Genomic DNA, 20,028 nt, shown 5'->3' with positions numbered 1-20,028 from the left:
GGAGGCATGAACCCTGGAGATGTTAAAAAAAGGGACAGACATGGTGTGTCATGAAATGGTTTATTGGTTCAGGGTTATAGGGTGGATGGTTGGACTTGATGATCTTGAAGGTCTTTTGCAACATTGATGATTCTAAGATTCTATGATACGTATTCAATGGCTGGGCCACTCATTGGGTAAGGAACTGGCTGGATGGTCACATTCAAAAAGTGGTGATCAGTGGCTCAATGTCCAGATGGAGACCTGTGATGAGTGGTGTTCCCCAAGGGTCAGTACTCAAGGGTCAGTACCCTCAGCAAGTTTGTGGATGACACAAAACTGTGTGGTGAGGTCAACACACTGGAAGGGAGGGATGTCATCCAGAGGGACCTTGACAGGCTTGAGAGGTGGGCTCGTGCAAACTGCATGAAGTTCAACCAGGCCAAGTCCTGCACCTTGCACCTTGGGGCAGTCCCAACACAACTACAGGCTGGACAGAGAATAGATTGAAAACAGTCCAGAGGAGAAGGACTTGGGGGTGATGGAAGACGAGAAGCTCAACATGAGCCAGCAATGTGCATTAGCACGCCCAGAAAGTCAACTGTGTCCTCAGCTGCATCAAAAGAAGGGCAATGGGGGGGGGGGGGTGATTCTCCCTGCTTACTCTGCTCTTCTGAGACCTCCACCTGTGTCCAGTTCTGGAGCCCCCAACGTAAGAAGGACATTGAACTTCTGGAGAGAGTCCAGAGGAGGGCCACGAAGATCATCAGAGGGCTGGAGCTCCTTTCCTATGAAGACAGGTCAAGAGAGTTGGGGTTGTTCAGCCTGGAGAAGAGAAGGCTCTGGGGAGACCTCACAGTGTCCTTCCAGTACCTGAAGGGGCTACAGGAAAGCTGGGGAGGGACTTTTTACAAGGGCCTGTAGTGAGAGGATTAAATGGATTAAAATGGTATGGATTATAACTGGAGGAGGGGAGATTTAGATTAGACATTAGGAAGAAATTCTAATGGGTGTGAGGGTGGTGAGACACTGGCACAGGTTGCCCAGGGAGGTTGTTGAAGCCCCATCCTTGGATGTCATCAAGCCCAGGTTGGATGGGGCTCTGAGCAACCTGGTCTAGTGGGAGGTGTCCCTGCCCATGCAGGGGGTTGGATCTAGGTGATCTTTAAGGTCCTTTTGAACTCAAACCATTCTATGAGTCTTTGAAATTAATAGAAGTGCCACTATGGTTCATATTTCAGGAAAGAATCTGTGGTTGTGTTTATTCTGTTTTCTAGTTTCTAAAAATGCAAGACATATTTACGTTGCATTTTTAACCCACACTTCAAACTCACATGAATTGTTGGTGGCAACCTCAGCTCAGTCCATCAAGCCACTCCACACAATTGGAGTTCCCAATGCTTCTGTGCAAAGACAAGCAAATGTTTCTAGGCTAGAAGCTGTGCTTCTTTACTTCCTACTTTACCAGGGTGAACAACGTCCATGGAAAACAGCAAACACTTTGAGCAAGATGAAATACATTCTTAGCATTAGCAACATGGAGACTGTCCAATGAAGAGGTAATTCCTTTCACCTATTTCTAGCCATTTCCCTGTTCAAATGTCCCAGGAGTACCATGTTCTCCCAGCCAACCTGTCACAGCTCTGATGCTCCTTCCCAGAACAGTTCCTGTAGATTTTAACAGCTTCAGGATTCCTCAGAGTTGATGGCCATCAGTGTGACAGCATCTATGTTCAAATGAATCAAGATTATTACTCTCCTGATTCCTCTACAAGCTTTGTTGTCTGCAAATAGTAAATATTTGCAGCTGGTGGGAGCTGTGGGAAAGTGGGTACAGAGCAGTCGTATTTTTGTTCCGGCTTTTTCAAAGCCTCTTTTAGGCATGACAATGGTGTGAAGCCCAAAGCAATTGGGTCTGAAGTGTTTCCCTCTGTGACGTGCAGGAAACATGTTGTGACTGCTTCAAGACCTCATCAAGCTCAGACAGGTATCAGTCCTCCTGGCTCTCATTTTCAAACCTTCCTAATGAGTCTGGGGGCTAAAAAAGCTGGTTGATTTACTTCTAGCTGAGCACTAAGCTTCTGCTCTGGTAATATTACTTGAGGAGCACAGCCCTTGCTTGTTATGTTCATATTGTTCTCACGAAACGCGTGGAAGAGCTGAACACTGAGAAGAAAGACATAAACCCAACCTCTGCAAATCAACCCACCCTACTCTTGGACAGAAATGCACAAGGTGCCCACAGCATGTCAGCAAACCTCTCCTCGCAAAGCAGCAGCTTTTGAGTAGACTACAGGATAATCATTTCCCACCCCGCCACGTAGGGGAACTTTCAACCACGGTGCCAAAGTTAACAAACACCAAAAGCGTGACAATAAAGCACAAGGAATTTAGGTGCAAGTGGCACCCAAGCTAAAGGCATCCAGTGACTATTCCCATCTTCAGGATGGAGCTGTGTTTAGTGGACTAGGGGTCTGTGGCACCAACCACACTCAGGTCTAGAGGAAACACCCGTGTTGGGAGATGTGGTCTCCACAGATCACAGTTTGGTATTTGAGACAGAAGTGGCTGCAGTGTGTGCTCCCTTCTACATCAATTAGCAAGTGCTCTTGATTTCCTAGCAAGCTGTCAATACACTCCTACTTCCATCTAAACACCTACCACACAGGCATCTGCTGAAAAAGCAGCACTGTTACCAAGCAGCAATGCCAAACAGCCTCCTCTGTGGGACATGCAGGTAGGAGCATCTAGCAAGATCTGCCTGTCTCCCATTCACACCTGCATAGCCTTCTGGAAAGGAGAGAAGGGCCCCTCCACCCTGCCCCTGCTCTTAGCACACCAGGATGCATCCATCCCTCTTGGCTAAGCTGGTGACAATCTCTTGCTAACACAGGTGGTAGGAGATGAGCCAACACTCAGGTAAATGGTGGCGGCCAAGGCTGGTGCTTTCCCAGAAAGGAGAGAGGAGGGAGCTGCCTGCAGGACAGGAGCTCTCCTCTCCAGGAGGCCTTGCTCTCATCACCTCTGCTCCTGTTTTAAAAGCCAGGGCCGATGTTGGTGACTGGTATTGCAAAGAGAGAGAGGGGAATCCCTGGGGAGGGAGGAGGGTCAGGCACTAGGCAGGCTGCCTGGGTTGCTGCTTGGTGCTGTGCATTAGCAAGCGTGAGCTGCGGGCTGGATGTCTCTCTTGAAGAAGGCTCCGTGGCTCAGAGGCTCTCAGGCCCATGGGAGCTGATTGAAACGGTGTGGGGTGAGAGTGAGTGAAGCACTGAAGTACAGCTACTGCTATACACTCGTGGGTCCAGCATAGAAGGCTGTGCTGCAGCATCTCAAGTGTATACTATATGCAGAAGTTACCCAGTCTGTTGGGCTGGCAGAAGAAGATCATTATCTGGCAGCTGCCTTACTTTCCAGGGACACCTGCTTTCCTTTGGTTGCTGGACTCTGAGTCTGGGTTTTTCCTCTTTGTCGTTTTTTGGCCACACCAGGAGAGGGCAGGGAATCTCCTTTTGGCCCCAGGGCCTGAGCTGTGGGCTGAAGTCGGGGGGAAGGAGGAACTCGCTGAAGAGCAGTCCCTGACTTATGCTGTCTGCAGGGAGAAGGGCTTTCCTTCCGAGGTGGCAGCTGGCTTCTGGGAGAAGCACTGAGGTTTCTTGAAGGAACAACAGGGCTCCGAGGGGATGCACAGCTGGACCTCTGTGAGCTACTCCGTGGAGGAAGAGAAGTGGAGCTTGGTGAAGGAGGAAGCCGACTTTGTATCTGTGTGGTTCGGCACTCATTTGGGACACTTCCAGCTGATCTCTGTGCCTGAAGCCTGTAGGGAAGAAAGAGGAGAGGAGAGGATGAAGAGGAATTTCTGCAAGGAGCTCTGGGCTCCTGGCAGGTTTGGCATGAATGCTGCTGGGCACTTGCAAGGAGTCTGCAGCCTCCTTAATGCATCCAACATTTTGCATTTCTTACCACTTCCACCTTACCTGTAGGCAACAGCTGCATCCTGTGGGGAGCTACCCAGCACTGCCATGGTGACCGCTGTGGAGCTCTCGGGCTTCGCTGCCTCCAGCGGTGATTTCACTGGCGCGACGGGCCGAGGGATTCTGCTCTTTGTGCTTATGGGTCTCTCTTCTTTGCCCAGGAGGGCAGCCTTCTCCTTCCCTGCCTTCCTTGGGATGGAGTCATCGGAGTCGTGGGTGTCCTCCTCAGAACCGGTGGCCGACAGGGTTTCTGAAGCCCAGCGCCTCTCGTCGCTGGAGGATGCTGAGGAGGAGGCCCCCGAGGCCAGTCGGAGGAGGCGGCTTTGCCTCTTCTCCATCACCAGGCGAGCCAAGTCAGGCTGCTTTGCCCTCTTGTACAGCCTGTCTTTGGCTGAGAGCGAAGTTGAAAGGTCTGAGCCAGTGTCCTCCTCAGAGAACAAAATGGGTATCCGGCTTCTATACCTGGAACCCAGAGGTCTCCTGGGGCCCTGCTGCGGCGTGTCGAGGAGGGTCTCTGCCCGCTTCAGGTGTTCCGCCACCGACGCCGGCTTCTCCAGGTCAGGCTCTCTTGTCACCGTCTTGCCAGGCTCTTCCAAATCCAGCAAGGCCACCCCTTTGTCGGAGAGCTCCGGCTTGTCCTGGGGAGGCTCTGCTGTGCCGTTGGGAAGGGCCAGCTGCTCCCCCACTGTCTCTGAGGTGGTCTCGACGTGATTTGCCGACAGCGCGCAGCTCTCGGTCTCCGCCCCTTCCAGCCCCGAGTGTAAGCTGCCATTCTCCACCAGCACCAGGTTGTCCTCCAGCTCTTCTTCGATGATAACCTCCTCAAACTGGCCCGGAGGGCAGTACTCCTCATGCCTCATCAGCTGCCCACTGGAAGACATGACATTTAAGTGGGTCTTCTCAGCAATATGAACAAACGTGCGCTCGACTTTGGTAAAAGGGGAGGAAGCTGTAGCCACTGCCACGGGAGGCTTTGGTTCAGATTTAAGGACTGAGGACAGGGTCCCTGGCTCAGATACATCCAGCTGGCTACCCATAGGCTGTGGCCGCTCACTCTGAGGGGTCAGTGCAGCCAGAGTGCCCAGATCAACTTCTGGAGGCAAGTCTGTAGTCACCGGAGACTTTTTCAGATCACCTGGTGAAAACAGTACCAGTGTTTTTGAGCCTTCCTCCAGCTCCAGGTCCCCATCAGCAGTGGACGCTCGACCCTTGGATCCCTTCTGGTCATCAGCCAGGAGAGTGGACGGCGCGCACTCCTGGCTGCGCTCTGTGCTTTTTTGACTCAGGTCACTGCTGGAACCACTGTGTATGTCAATCTCATCTCCCTCCTCCTCTGCCTCCTCTTCCTCATCTTCATCCTCATCATCTTCTTCCTCGTCTTCGTCCTCCTCCTCTTTTCCATTCATTTCCAGGTAAGGTTCCAGAGGTTTGCAAGGAGCAGTCAAGACAACATTTGAGAAATCAACTTTCTTTATCCGCTGGGATACCTTAGGCTTTTCCCAGTAGTCTGACACATCTTTTCTGAAGTCTTGATAAGGCAAACTTAAAGGCACTGCCTTGGGCAGGCCATTCATTTCAAATGACTTCAGCATATATGCCTGCAAGAAGACAGATGTGACAAAAGAAAAGGGTTAGTGTTCAGACCTAGCATTGACACAGAAGACATAAGGATCAACAGCAGTGGGAAGCATCTGTGCAAATCATCTAGTTGATCACACTTCTGAAATACATGCCTGAGCAGTGACCACTCTATCATTTGATTTGTACAAATCTTAGAAAGGAGAGATTCAAAGATACTTGTCAATAAAGGAAAAAAAAAAAGTGCCACAGGAGTTTCTTTGTTAGCAGTCCTTAACCCTGACTCAAAGAGCTGTTTGCAAGCAGCTCCTCGGGATTTTTCCATGTTTCCCTATCTTCTTCAGTATTTATATATTTGTTTAAGTAGTTATACATTTACATATTCGTTCCTTCCTTACTGGAACCATTCAGCAACCCTCTTTTATGCCCAGGCCACTCTGAGCTAGATAAATTTCCAGCTCACGTGCCAGTACCATCCACCATTGTCCCTGGGGTAATAACCCCTGTAGTGTTCTTGTGTTCTCCTGTTGTGCTACTCATCCCTCCCTCCTTCTTCTGCGTCCCTGCAGCAATTTCCAGTTCTATATTCTACAGGCTTCTGCTTTCACTAAAATTTTCAGCACATAGATAATGGAAGTTGACACATAAAGTATTATTATTAGACTCTGTGGTGTCCAACCATGAAAGAGATGTGAGGACAGGACGGCGGGTGGAGGAAGTGGTTCTTTAGCAGCAGTCTGTGGCACAGACTGCCTGTAAGGCACCAGAAGTAGGCTGTGAGAAGACTGCAAATAATACTATCAGAAAAGCAGCAGCTCACAAACACGTACACACACACTTGACCAAACTAGCAAAAAAAGGGCAGAACGAATAGGAAACACTCATTGAAGTTTGGCCTAATTAACAATGGGTTGTAAATGAAAACCACAGCAGCACCCCTCTGCAAAATGGATTTACAAAAATACATTTAGGTCACCCTTCTGTTAAGAGGGCTGGAAAACAAAAGCCTCTCCATAAACTCAACCAGTCGATAATGCATCACATGTTACCCTTGAAAAGTCCTAATCATGAACAGTAGGGATTCAAACATCTCTCTTTTTCAAGTGGCATTTTACAGTGTCAGAGAGTATTTAGGCTACACAACTAAACAAACACCCATTTAACTATGCGTGCTACAGAACTGCCAACAGCCAGCACATTCACCTGGCTATGGGAACAGATCTTTTCATCTCTAGGGGGAGAAAAAAAGCCCTCAATAGCTTTTGAGTCCAATGACACAACTTCAAATTGTGCTGAAAATCAACGTCATTCTGTGCAGAGCAACTGCCCTGTTAGTATGCCTGAAAAATGTAAGATCTTTATGCTCATGTATAACAGGGACATTTCAAATAGATCGGTGCACAGCATCAAGCTGTTAGGCATGCTAATTAGTTGTTATCCATTTAGTATTTCTTTTCATATCTCATAAATTAAAATACAGGCTGGTTTTGGCAATTCATGTGGAGTCCGAAGTTTCTTCTCTTCTTTCATCAAAGCTGGAGTCTGGCCCTGAGGATGGCCCTGTATTGGCCTGATGTGGGCTTTTACTGACTCACTCTACCTTTTGCATCAGGATGACAGATGTGGAACTTGGACTAGTAAGAGGGAGTGACCACCCTTTGCAAAGGAAATTGCCCACTTGCCTTCTTCTCGCAGGCATTTCTTGGAAATCAGACCATTCAGCAGCCTAAGATTGGATTCTCTCTGTTGGCTGGATTTGGTTTTCCTGAGAAATACACTTGCAGTGCCAGCCCTGAAGTCTTGATCAAACAGACAGCTTCCCCAGTGGGACTGGGACCTGATAAAGAAGGCCTGACCTACACCTCGCCTTGTGCTGAGCCTCCCACTGGAAAAAGTACCCCATCCACAACAACAACTCACCTGCTGCTCTACTTCACCCCATCTTGTAGATGCCCAGGTTGCTGGTACAGTCAGAGGATCACTGGTTTCTCTTTGCACATGCAAACCTTTAAATCTCCTCTCAGCTCTTAGGAGCTTGTGTCATCTCGTTTGCTTTCTGGTCAATGACAACTGAACCCAGTCCTGCAGTGCACATCCTATACAGGCCAGAAATACAGTTTTCATGCCCTGCAGCCTGTCCCACCAGCAGCTCTTTGTCCAGCAACCCCTCTTTCCTCAACAGTTCTTCCCTCACAAGATGGGAGAAGTTTTTCTGAGATGAGATTGCACCAGGCAATAAAGTATGACATGGAGCTGGACAGGATGATGTTGCTGGAACAAAGGTTCTTTCCTCCTTCTGCTCTGGTCCCCCTTTGCTGTCACTGAGTCATGCTGTAGATACTTTTCTAACCACCATGTATTTCCACCTCTGGCTGTACGAATTCCTCGCAGAACTTAGCAAACAGACTGCCTGCCTGTAATTTTGTTTTCCTCATGTATTTTCTATTTCCCTGCATGGACACTGCACCTTAAGAACAACAGGGCTGCTTGGCTTCTACCTACCTTTGGGAGTCTTGGACTGCTTAACCTGTTGCATGCAGTACCTCAAAACTGCCAGAATGCATTCCTTAAAGCAGCTTGATCCTGTGGTTGTTTCCCACTGTAAATGCACCTCAGAGAAAATCCAAAGAGCATAAATATGCAAAAAAAATCTGGAGGACAAACCCAACTAAAAACCTTGTTGGAAATGTCTCTTGGGTCAAATAATATTTTGTCACATATTTTCTTATCTTCATTGCTATCATCACCTGAAGCTGTTAACAAGGAAGGCTGTGCTAGGGCATCAAAGTCTGACACTGTCTCCACTGTTGAGTTCAGCAGCCAGCCAGCAAGTGGACACCCTGCAGTCTCCAGTTTGAACCCCTCACTAGAAAAGCTTGGGTCCTCTCTTGACAGTCATCATGTGTCCTTTGTACTACAGCACACTGAGCTGCTCTAGGACTATTCCCAAAAGGCTGGAGAAGAACTTTTCTGCTCTACTGTACCAATGAGGAAGGAACTGTGGAAAGATGCCAGAAGATCAGGAGTGGAGAGGCTTAACTAGTGTCTTAAAATAGTAGAATAACAAAGATGTAAGGAATCTCTGCAGGTCTCTGTTCCAGCCTAGCCCCAAAACAGTTCCAACTCATAGATGGCTTCTCCAGCCCCTGTCCAGCTGAGTTTTTCATATCTCCAAGGACAGAGACCCCACACCCTCTATGGGACCCTGTTCTGGTGTTTAAGGCTCTTCATGGTGAAGTTTTTCTTTACATCTCATGCCTGTATCTAATTTTTCCTTTCATGCAGCTTGTATCCTTCACATCTCCTCCTTTCCCTGTGCACCTCTGAGAAGAGTCTGGCATCATCCTTTCATCAGGTATTTCAAGGAAGAAATAAGATCCCACCCCAATCCTTCTCTTTTTAAGGCAGAACAAACCCAGCTCTCTCAGCCTCTCCTCATGTCAATTTGGTGAATAACTACTTTGGGTAACAATATGTATTTGGAAGGCAATAAATATCCCTGCTTTGCTCAGAGGGCAAAGATAGAATATAAAGAGGGAGGAGAGTCAAGAGGGAAAAAAGACCTACCTGCTCATATTTGGCAGAAACCAGCCCCTTCACATCCATCTCTGCCCCTGTGCTCATGACCAGCTAAGTGGAGTCTGGAGGTTTGTCTTTACTGTAAGCTGGTGGAGTTTCAAATTAGCAGTTCATTGGGTGGGGCAGTCTCAGAGGAGATTTATATCACCCATTATGGGCAGCTGCAAAGTTCCTGCATCCCAGCAGTGCTGCAAATACTGCAAAAATCAGCCAAGTCGCGGTCTCCGCTTTGCTACAGCAAATTTACAACCACACATTAGAAGTTCCAGGTCCCCTTGCAACCCGGAATGCAGCCAGACACGTTGCTCTCACTGAGCAGAGTCCCACTGGTGGGCTCAGGAGCAGCACTAGCACACGGCTTGTTAACGTGCTCAGGTATGTCCTGCTCCATGCCAGGTCATGCACAAGTCTGCCCAGGTCACTAGAGCCGTGAGGAGTGATGACAGTACCTGCTCTGCCTGTATGGCTTTCTGATGTCTCACAACTGATGAGGGCATGGAGAAGAGACCTTATAGCCTATGCCCCCCAAGCAGAGTAGTCTGTGGCAAGGCACAGAATGTCCACCAGAAAAGCCTGTGCTCCTAAGCAACAGCACCAACATGGGGGAAAGGGAACAGATTTTGGCATGAGACTAAACCATTTTCCCACAGATTGCAGAACATAGGGTATTCTTTTTCTCTCCCATCTCTTAAACATTGTGAGTGCAAAAATCTGTGAAAAACAAAACCAACAACAAGGATAACCCCCCAAAAAAACAATTAAAAAACCATTGGTACAGGAAAAAAAAATAATCACAATAGTTGCTCAACATAAACCCAGGAAATGCTACATTTCTTCTATCATGGCTCTAAGCTTTGTTTCAGGCTGTGGTTACCACTAGGGCATCAGTGCATCCTTCTACAGTGTTTGACAGACACACACATACCTGCCATGCACCAACACCAAAGCACACTTTGAGGAGTTGTTAATGGAGCAGATGGGATCTGGACTCTGCTAGAGAGAGACTCAGAGCAGTCCTGACTTTCCATACAATTCCCCGGAGAAAAAATTGACTCGCATATAGTACAACCCTGTAAGTCAGAGACCACAGCCTAATAGTAGCTCCACCTCCCAGATCATCACCTGTCTGCAAAAACTGCTCTCTGACTTTCAGGAGTTGGGGTCTTGTGCTTCTCCTGCAAGGGGGTAAATTTCCACCATCATTTTCACAGGTACTAGAGCATTTCCATACATCTACTGCCTGCAGCCTCACTCTCCAGGCACTCTCAGAAAACCACTGAATTAGTAAATGTGCATTTCACACCAAAGCAGACAGGTTCTTGCTGTTTCCTCTTCCTGCATGCTCCCAGACAGCCCAACAATTCTCATTGCACCACATGCCACTCTACAGCAGAGATTGCTTTCAAACAGGAGTCACAATGAAAAGCAGGAGACACTGAGCACCCCAGGCCGGTGGACATGACTTGCAAGACAGCCACAATTTTGCATCCATATCCCTGGGGTTTGCGGGGTGGAAAGGCTGGAAGTTTACCAGCTGTTCTAAACACCTTGTCAAATGTCTGATGGGAGACATCCACCCACCAACCCTATGGACACCGTGCTGCCAGCAAGGGAAAGGTATAAAATGTTTCTGCTGTGTTTGTAGGTGTTGAATTGTGCTAGCTTAAGTTTTGCCAGTTTGGATGGTGGTAACCATGAAAGCAGAGCTCTGAAAACTTACATAAATTGAGGCCAGCTGTAACTTGCTGCTGTGATATTCCTGTTAAAGTCAGTGAAGTTCGTACCAGCCTAAATTTATGTAAATTGAACTCACAGTGTGGCCTTCCCAAAGTCCATGAAACACATCTCCATCAGTCATGGAACTCTTTTTCTATTCCCAGATCTATCTTAACTGCAAGTTTTCAGTGATCACCTGAGTAAACAATAATGAAACTCTTAGTGTTCTACCAGAGCTCCCTCATCTCCCTGCCCAGTGCTCCCATGTACCTATGGATGAGCAGAGGACACCTTTCCAGAACTGGAAAGCAAAAGGAGTAGAAAAACAAAGCAAGAAAATGAACAAAAAAACCCAGCCATCACCAAAGTACTGCCTTTGATTCTTTAATAAGGTTTTGGTAGTATACAAGCTTTTGCCCCCCCCCCTTTTTTTTTCTTTTTTCTTTTTTTTTTTCTTTTTTTTTCAGATTGTCTGGATTAACATACATGGATTTAAAAAAGGCACAAAATCCATTGCACAGCTTCAGTTTGTTTTTGATGACATTTTCATTGTGGTTTCAAGTGTAGGATTTTACAGTACTCTGCAGCATTTACAGCATGGTCTACATACAGGTAATCAATGCATGCTTTTATACAGGAGACAGAATTCAAATTCTCTCTCAGTATTTCTATATACACAATAATACAGTGTTTTTCTTCTGAAAAAAAGCTTTAAATTGGTCTTGCATGCTTGGTGTGCCAGAAGAATTAGTGCAAGCGTATATTACAGTGTTATTGCAGTACAAAAAGGGGTTGACCTCAGGCTCTAGAGGGATTAGATACAGGAAGAATAAAAAGACTCAAGGAAAACAAGCTTTGGATCCCTTTCAGCAGCTGTGTCCTTCCAAATAGATCCCTGCTCAGTACCACCTTTAAAGCTACAGCAGGCTGCTTCCCCTCCATCTCCCTGCTGCCCTCCCCCTGAGACAAACTTCCAGAGCTTCTTCAAACCTTCTGTCTCTAGTAATCAATGAGGTCTTCTGGCAACCTGAGGAAGCCCTTCTGCTGTGCCTTCTAATGGCTAAGATTTGCTTGAAGGGGACTTCCCTGAGATCCACTGCTTCAAGCAAACTCAAATCCCAGCAGATGAAGCTTCTCAAGCAAACCAGGAAGTACAACAAGTTATCTACAGCTTTTGCCTCCCCTCAGTAGAAATGACTACAGAAACCCACATTCACCTCCTACTTGAATATTGGTTAAATATGGTTTGGACTCTCTCCTGCTTAGCAGCAATGGAAGTCTAACAGGTGACACAAGGTAATGCAAAGGAAGGATATGCTGGTCCCTGAGATTCTTCATGGAAGCTGGAAAAGTCCAAGAAGCAGAAATCAAGTTCCCAATATGACATTAATTGTTCCATTGGGAATAGGAAGAGGCCTTAGTCCTGAGAGATGCAGATGGCACACAGACAGCAAGAGCCGTAGTCCAGTCTTCCCTGTAACAGCTTTGATTCAAATACTATCAGGACCTTAGCATATCGTGGAAGTGACATTATCCTCTGCCAGCACAGACTAAGCTACTTTGGGATTGGGGTATCTGGCAGGACTGTCGACAGTGAGTTGAGAAAGAAACCTAGAATCTGAGTTTCTGAAGCAGCTCTTTCTTCAAACCATCATCAGATGAGGTAAAAGTAGCAGGGGTCTTAGAGCTGCCATGCTTGCTTGCAGGATCTCTGCATTCCAAGAATCAGCACCATAAATGTCAGAGAGATGTTCTTCTTTCCAGCATCTTACCATCAAATGCTCCATAGCCTTTCTCTTAATTTTTTTTTTTTTATACAGGTGAATAGGACAGTCCAGTCCTATGCTGGATAAATGATCTGTTCCTCCCTATTTGTGCTTTCACATGTTGTGCCAGTTTTCCTAGTGTCTTGGACGGAAGCAATAGCTCTGTAAAGGTGGTACACCTGCCACTTAGCTTCCCACCTCTGCACCCACCAGGGTCTCCAGCAAGGGTCAAAGCAGAGCTCCCTGTCTGAGCAGACACAGGGAGCACCTCATTTTTATCGCTCATAAGAGACTCGGGAAATGGAGAGCAAAGTGGAAGGAAATGATAATCCAAAAATTGTTCTAGTCCCTAATTGTAAAGGCAACTTAATAGCAGCAAGAAAGAAGGAGGTTCTGAAAGCTAAATATCTTCTTTAGTCATAAAAATAACCAGAAGTCAGAAGTGCCAAATAAGAACCTGATCTGGCTTTTTTCTTTTTTTTTAAATAGGAAGGACCAAGCTGAAGAGTCCCACAGAAATCCTCCTTATTGGACTTGTTCAGAGGAAATTTGCCATTACTGTGTTTCACGTTGCCAGATCAATTAATTGCACTCGTAATGAAACTGAGAAACTTATTGGAGTTGTTGGAGGAAGCCCTGGGGATTCTTATGAGGCAAGTGCACTAGATGAGGTAACCAACTTGAAACACTTTGCATAAGAAAAAAATAAAACCTCCAAACATAAAGCCATTTCTTTTCAAACACCAAAAGACATGCAAGTGAATGTAAAGTGGGGATTGCTTCCAATTCCCAGGTTACATGGTTAGCAGCTTGTTTCAAATGTACATTCATTGTAACATCATTTTTTTCCCACTGGCAGGTGTAGTACAAAGGAGTTGTGATACATCAAATAATACTTAGAAACACTTTCCAGAACTTAATCTTTGCGCTGTCCCACGGAACCGCGGACGCAGGTCTGTGTGTCATAGTGGCCCAAACACAAAACACAAGGTATAAAAATGCAAGACAAAGGAAGGCAGCACCGCAGTGATCATCGGCCTCTACACGTTTTATTGAATGCTTTCACATGACCCAAAAGAGGTGTTTGCATACTAAGAAATGACGTCCCAAGTGGCAGCACCGTCCCACTGCCGGGATCCTCTGCCACCAGCCGAGGGCGAATGGAGGGAGACGGATGCTACAAGACACTGAGTTAAGGAAACTGGGCTGGGCCAGGTTGCCAAAAATCAGATCTCCAAGGCGCAAAAGAGGCCAAGCATGCCATCTGAACCAGGCACCACGAGGATACTTTCTGTGACTGATTGAGATGCATTCTTTGAAACAGCCCCTTGAGCACTTGGATGTGTGCAAAGTGACCCATTGCCGGCACAGAAACGCTTCTGTAAGGCAGGACCGTGTGTGGCCATTCACACTCCACATGTAGGTCATGAACAAGTATCAACATACATACAATCAGAAATGGAAGCTCCAAGAAAAAGCGTCCCAAGACCATCCTGGGGACACGAGTGAAATCAGGAAGCAAATCTGGCTTACTTTGGTCAGCCTCTCCAGAAATTGTTACCTCCTCCAGTCACTCTGGGGAGGGCTGGCAACTACAGGGGAAGCAGGTCAAGAAGAAAAGCACCCCATTTTCTCCAGCTGAGAAATATCAATGGCAATTAACTATAAACACTAACAGGAGTTTAGGGAGTTGCAAATCACCTGTGGTTTTCAAGGCTTCAGAACTGATCTGGCAGGAAACAATTTAATTTGCTTCAGCTAGCCCCCTGAAGCCCATCTGTTACTGCCAAGCAGAGCTAGACAAATGGATGATAGTGATCTCCAAATAGTTCTTTCCCATTTGTCACCAAAGGAAAAACAGAAAAAAGAAAAATAAAACCAAAAGCATCTCTTTTGAACAGACTGGGATAAAAGAGCCCTTTCTTATTCAAGGTGAAAGTTGCAAAACAGTCTTAGCTCCAGGTAAAGTTCTGAGAGTGGCATGAATAAATCTCCACGGAAAACCATTAATAAGATATGTCGTTCATCTAACCCAGTAGTTTACAATAAAAATAAATTAGGTAGTTGATGCAATATTATGTGACTGTAATATGAATGTGAATGGCTAGCACAGACTTCACGTAGCCAAAGGAAGAGATGCAAGACCCACTGGACAAACACAGAGGGTACCTGCCACCAATCCCTTCAAATGAGCAGTAGAAAATCTTGTATTTTCCAGAATAATCCTGGGCCACTGCCAAGCACTTAAAAGTTCCACATATACACATCATGGAACATTAACTGATGGAGGCATGAGAGGGAAAGACATCAGAAAACAGGAAAAGGACTGAAGGCAGCTTTCCATGCTTTCTGATCTTCAGTCTCACATCCTATTGTTGTCTAGTATTTTACAATACTAGACTAAACTAGTAATGGTTATTCTTTTCTTGCCTCATTTTATTTACATGGGATCACAGCACCAGAGTCAAATAGTGCATTTTTATATGACAGAGCAAGAGGAGTTCCTGGTGATTTGCAGTAAAAGAAATACCTCAATGACATTTGTTATATTTCATATATAGGTTCCACCCACTGTCCTAACTATTTCGAGATCAAGAAATAATATTCTGCCTCCTGAAATTCTCTCTGTGCAATCAGATTCCCTCACCTGCTCTCATCCTGACTTGCTCTGAGAAGGATTATTTGGTTCTGACTTTCTCCAGCAGTTCTGCATGTCACACAGCAGGGAAGTGACCCACAGGAAAAATAAAGCACTTGGGGATCTTATGGGTTAACAGGCCACAGGAAGGTATGAGTACTGTGACTGCTAGCATTTTCTCTGAATAAACTCTGGAAAAGCTAAATTGAGGTGTTCACCCAGGTTTCCCATCTGACTGCAGAGACTTCTACTACAAAACAAATTAGCAAGTCTCTCAGAAGAGGCTGGACACTTTGGGGCAGTGTAGCCAGTGATAAGGATGGTACCAAAGCCTGGCAATGCTACTGAAACAAAAGACAAATGAGGTAGTTTAACATTCCAAAGTGGATCCTTTGGAAGAAATGTTTGAAGCACACAGCAGAGAAATGTCCCAAACTACACTTGTTTTGTTTCTCATCTTGAAGCGTTTCCAGCCAGGAGCAATTAGAAAATAAGGTGTTAAATTAAAATTAATGGGCTTTAGAACCTGTTAAAATTAACAGGCTTTAGAGTCACCTTTAGAAAAGAAGCACAGCCCAACTGCTACTGAAGAGTCAATCAACCTCTCTGCCTTGTGAGCAGGCTAGGGGAGCTGCCAAGGACACCTTTGCTTATCAACATCCATCAGTTTGGAATAACAGGCCTCTTCCCAGAAGTCCTACATCCAAAAATAGGTATCAAAATTTGATATATTTTTTTTGTTCATCTCAAAAAGGAATAAAGATCGTTGACTGGTTCTTACAGGCATCCTGCCTTCTCATATAACAGCTGGGTTCAACTGCCACAGAAGCAGCTGGGGAGAACTAGCTGTCAAATGGAATTGCAGAAGAAACACAGAACTCGTTCAAAACAACAAGATACTTGGATGGTGTAATCACAGTGGCATAGGCTAGATAAGGGAAGAACTGTCAATATCTGCCAAAGTGAAGAACACCAATCCTCAAGGAAAAATCCACCACCCTATGATACCTCCAGGTAACATAGGCAACAAGGGGAAACATCAGTGAGTTAAAGTCTAGAATGAATGAAAAAAGTGCCAGCCCTTTTGCACTTAAAATTGCACTATCCTGGCTGTTTATTTCTAGTTTTATTTGGATCCCACCTCTCCAGGGAGGAGAATGGGGACAGTCACTTTTGCCAGCCCAGAAAACAACCAGTTGGAAGAGCTTTTGCTATTTGCAACTGGAGCTGAGGCATTTCCTGACTCACAGAGACCAGGCACCATTTTAAATAGAATTTAGGGAGAAGCTCACAACCATAGAATTGGAGTTTAACCAGCTATTTCCACCGTTTGCAATCACAGAACATAGCTGTGTCTTAAGGAAAAGAACTTAGCCAGCTCTCTAAATTTAGCTGCTCATGCACACAACAATTTGGGGGAGTTTGCAAAGTCCTAAGGATTCCAAGATTTGAAACTCATGACGCTGACCTGAAAATGCAGGGTATCTTCCCTGATCTTTGAAATTGAACTGCCTTTAAACAACATGATCACTATTCCTCACACAGACTCCATGCAGAGCTGAGACTGCTCCAAGTGCTAAAATGTGCCATGTGTCACTGTCTCCTCCAAGGAAATCAGGCAGAGGAAAGGCAAGATGCTGATCAAAGTGCTACAGGGACTGTGTGGTGCAACCTGAGATCTGCAATGCGTAGGAAACTGGTGCAGGAGGCAAGCCTTGTGTATCCTTGGGGAACAGCAAAGGCAGGACACAATAAGGATGCAAGGGATGAGACATGAACAGCAATGGAGGCAAACCATGGGGTAGGTGCAAGTGTGGGGTGGGACATACACTGGCAACTGGGGTGGAGTAAAAAGAGTTTTGTCACATGCGGAAGAGATGAGAAAGGCAAAGGGGAACAAAGAGGCAACTAGAGCTAAGAAATCTTCTTGAGCAGCGAGGTGAAGACTTCTGCCTCCTCATCACATTTTATGTGAATATGATCCAACAGCTCAGGGCTACAGCTGACTGCTCTTGTTCTTGCATCCAGATTCAGATTTAGACATAAGCTAATTGGGTGGCAGCCAAGCAGCAATATCTTAGATTTTGGAGATCTCAGAGGAGAATGTCAGCCAATCCTGGAGTCAGCTGCCTCATCTCAATCCAGTTTGGAGGCCAACTGTCAAGTTCTTTATCCTGGCCTAGGGAGGTGGCAACTGCCAACATCCTTCCCAGATCAGGTGGTGCCTGCTGCCTCTGGGCACTGGAAGGGAGAAGGTGCACTCAAACTTTCACCCTCAGCTGATTACCTAGTAACTGAAATCAAGCTAGAGCAGCTTCCTATACACTCCTCAAAAGTCATTTGGACACAGGATTTGAGAACTGGGCTGATCTGCCTCTATCCTTGGGCACCCTTAAAGAATCACCACATGAACTACAGGAAAAGAGCTGAAGGAAAGGTCTTGAAGTCAACACCTGTCATGCGGAAAGGAAAGCAGCAGCCTAGGTTGGAAGTCTTTAGGAACCACAAAGACACTTAGCCCAACAAATGCAACTTTTCAACCAGTTTTCCCCTTTCACAACAACAGTCTTGCAGCAGCCTTGACCACCACAATGTCCAGGTTCAGACCCACAACAAAGAGAAGGAGTGGAAGAACAAGAGATACTTTTGCTCACAATGAGGTAGCATAGGGATGGGATTACATCACCCATATGGCTATCTTACAGGGCATTTCTATCTTACATTCTGTCATCACTGTAACAAAAGAGACTTTAAACAGTGAAAGAGGTAATGCAACATAACTCTTCCACTTACCTGCCCCTCAACATTGGCAAAAAACTGTAGGAATGGCAGACAAAGTCAGGTTCACGTCAAGGACTTTGTCAACGTGGGTGTATCAACAGGATACCCCAATGCAGATGCACGGACATCTGCAAAATTGCACCTTTGTCTGTAGAGCTTATTTGCAGCCAACTCCCTCCCACTAAAACCTTCTCCACTGAAAGTGAATGTGTGCTGGCACAATTACATTTACCCAATTTGTACTAGCTTAACCCAAGCATTTACAGTAACATTTCCACAGAAATCACATCTCTCTTCTCTGTGGGAAGGAGGCTGGGGAGAGAATGATAAATGGGAAACACCTCCCATTCTGCATAGAAAGAAAGTGAAAGGAGCAAAGAGACCAAGACATAATAAGATGGCTTTTGTATGCATATACTATTGATACGCATTTGCTCACTGATGCTGAGCATGAGATCCTAGTAACAGCTACCTGTCCTTCTGCTGCTAATGATCATAGAAGAGTGGCAAATGCCCATTTCAATCCTCCTTTGGGATTCTGAGGTGAAGAAGTGCTATGTCCAATGGGAAGTAAAAACAATAACATGGCTTTCAGGACACAAACTCTGTTCTTGACCCTTCTGATGAAAAGGATTTGCCTCAGAGCCCAGCGCTGAAAGGAAATTTTATTTCACTAGTATTGATTTACACTGACTTACCCCAGCTGAAGAATTTAAGGAACCTTATAAAACATAAAAGGAAAAATAACTAGGGCAACTAACTCTTCAGCCCATGGCCTCATGATTGCTTTTTGTGTCAGCAGCTCTCCATTAGTTGTTGTTTTTCCTGCGGATCCTTGGCTTGCCAGTGTTGCCACTTGTGCAAAAGGACATGAACCAAAGCAGGAAATGGAAGCAAAGCTGAAAACAACCTTCCTTCTCCCTGTACAGGACCATGCAGCCACATGAACACAGGCACAGTGGAAAGGGCTGAAAGGGATGGATGGGATGAGGTGGAGAAGGACAGTACTTCTTAGAGAACTGACACTTCTGTTCCCCTAACCTCACCACAAAAGTGCAGCCTTCAGTAGAAAATGGCTGCTTGTCACTTCCTTTCAGCTTTCTAGTTATTGTGGGGTTTTTTGACAACTGATTTGGAACCTATTTACATTTATAATTGCAGTCATTATAAATGAAACACCATAAATAAATGCAATATAAATGTAATCTACTACAGAGGTTGCTTAGAATTGCACTGTAACTAGTTTTAATATTAATTTATTACATTTTAATATATATAAAAAGAGAGCTATTTTCACATTTCTTTAATTTGCCAAATCTTCCTCAACAATATGTGGATTCCATAGTAATTATTACAGCATTAGATGGAGATGTTAAAAATCCTGCAAATATACTATTTTTAATAGTCTTTGCATACTACTGTAAAATCAGGATTCCAGCCATTAGCACCAATTAATTTGTTCAGAATTAAATTGTAAAAGCCATATTGATCATGAAATAAAGCTTCCCATAAAACCCAGGCAACAGCAACATGTCCAATTACTCTGGTATGGAGCCCAAATTTGACGGTTCAACAGGATTGGTTTAGAAATCAACATCCCACATTACAGAACCTGAATGGTGAAGAATTCAGTGTCTTTTAATAATGTATTTCAGCAGTTTTACACCTACCCATGTCTTTAAAATTAGCATCTTACTTCTAGTTTGACCTTCTTTACTTTGTCTTCCAGCACCTAGACCCGTATCTTTGCCTGGCAGACTGAAAACCCATCTTGCTTCCCTCTGGCAGGTACCCCTAACAGCAATCATGTCACTTTTTAGTTCTGTCTTTCGTGACAGAGTGCATTTCTCCAAGCTCATTCTACAAGGCAGGTTTTACAGAATCAATTCTTGTATCACTTCTCCTTTTTTAGGTTTTTAAAATCTTTAAAAATAATTTCCACACAAGAATTGGATAAGATGGTAGTGATCTCACCAGTAGGAAAGATCTCCCCTCTGATCACATCTTCATTTTCCTGCTG

The 20,028-nt window shown here is 45.4% G+C and overlaps 1 protein-coding gene across 1 annotated transcript in view; it reads right to left on the bottom strand.

The window, feature by feature from the left end:
* Window positions 1–3,366: 3,366 nt before the first annotated feature.
* The window catches only part of TTBK1 (tau tubulin kinase 1), an 89,604-nt gene continuing 72,942 nt past the window's right edge, over window positions 3,367–20,028 (bottom strand). Inside the window, exons 15-16 of the mRNA XM_010004995.1 lie at window positions 3,954–5,533; window positions 3,367–3,793 (exon numbers count right to left, since the gene is read on the bottom strand). Coding sequence (XP_010003297.1) covers window positions 3,367–3,793; window positions 3,954–5,533 — 2,007 coding nt within the window. The remainder of the gene's footprint in view (window positions 3,794–3,953; window positions 5,534–20,028) is intronic.

Source organism: Chaetura pelagica, unplaced genomic scaffold (genome assembly GCF_000747805.2).
Source record: "Chaetura pelagica isolate M959 unplaced genomic scaffold, ChaPel_1.0 scaffold8, whole genome shotgun sequence".
NCBI classification, from domain to species: domain Eukaryota; kingdom Metazoa; phylum Chordata; class Aves; order Apodiformes; family Apodidae; genus Chaetura; species Chaetura pelagica.
The sequence above is the reverse complement of the archived record's forward strand: the minus strand, read 5'-3'. Positions and strand labels throughout refer to the sequence as shown.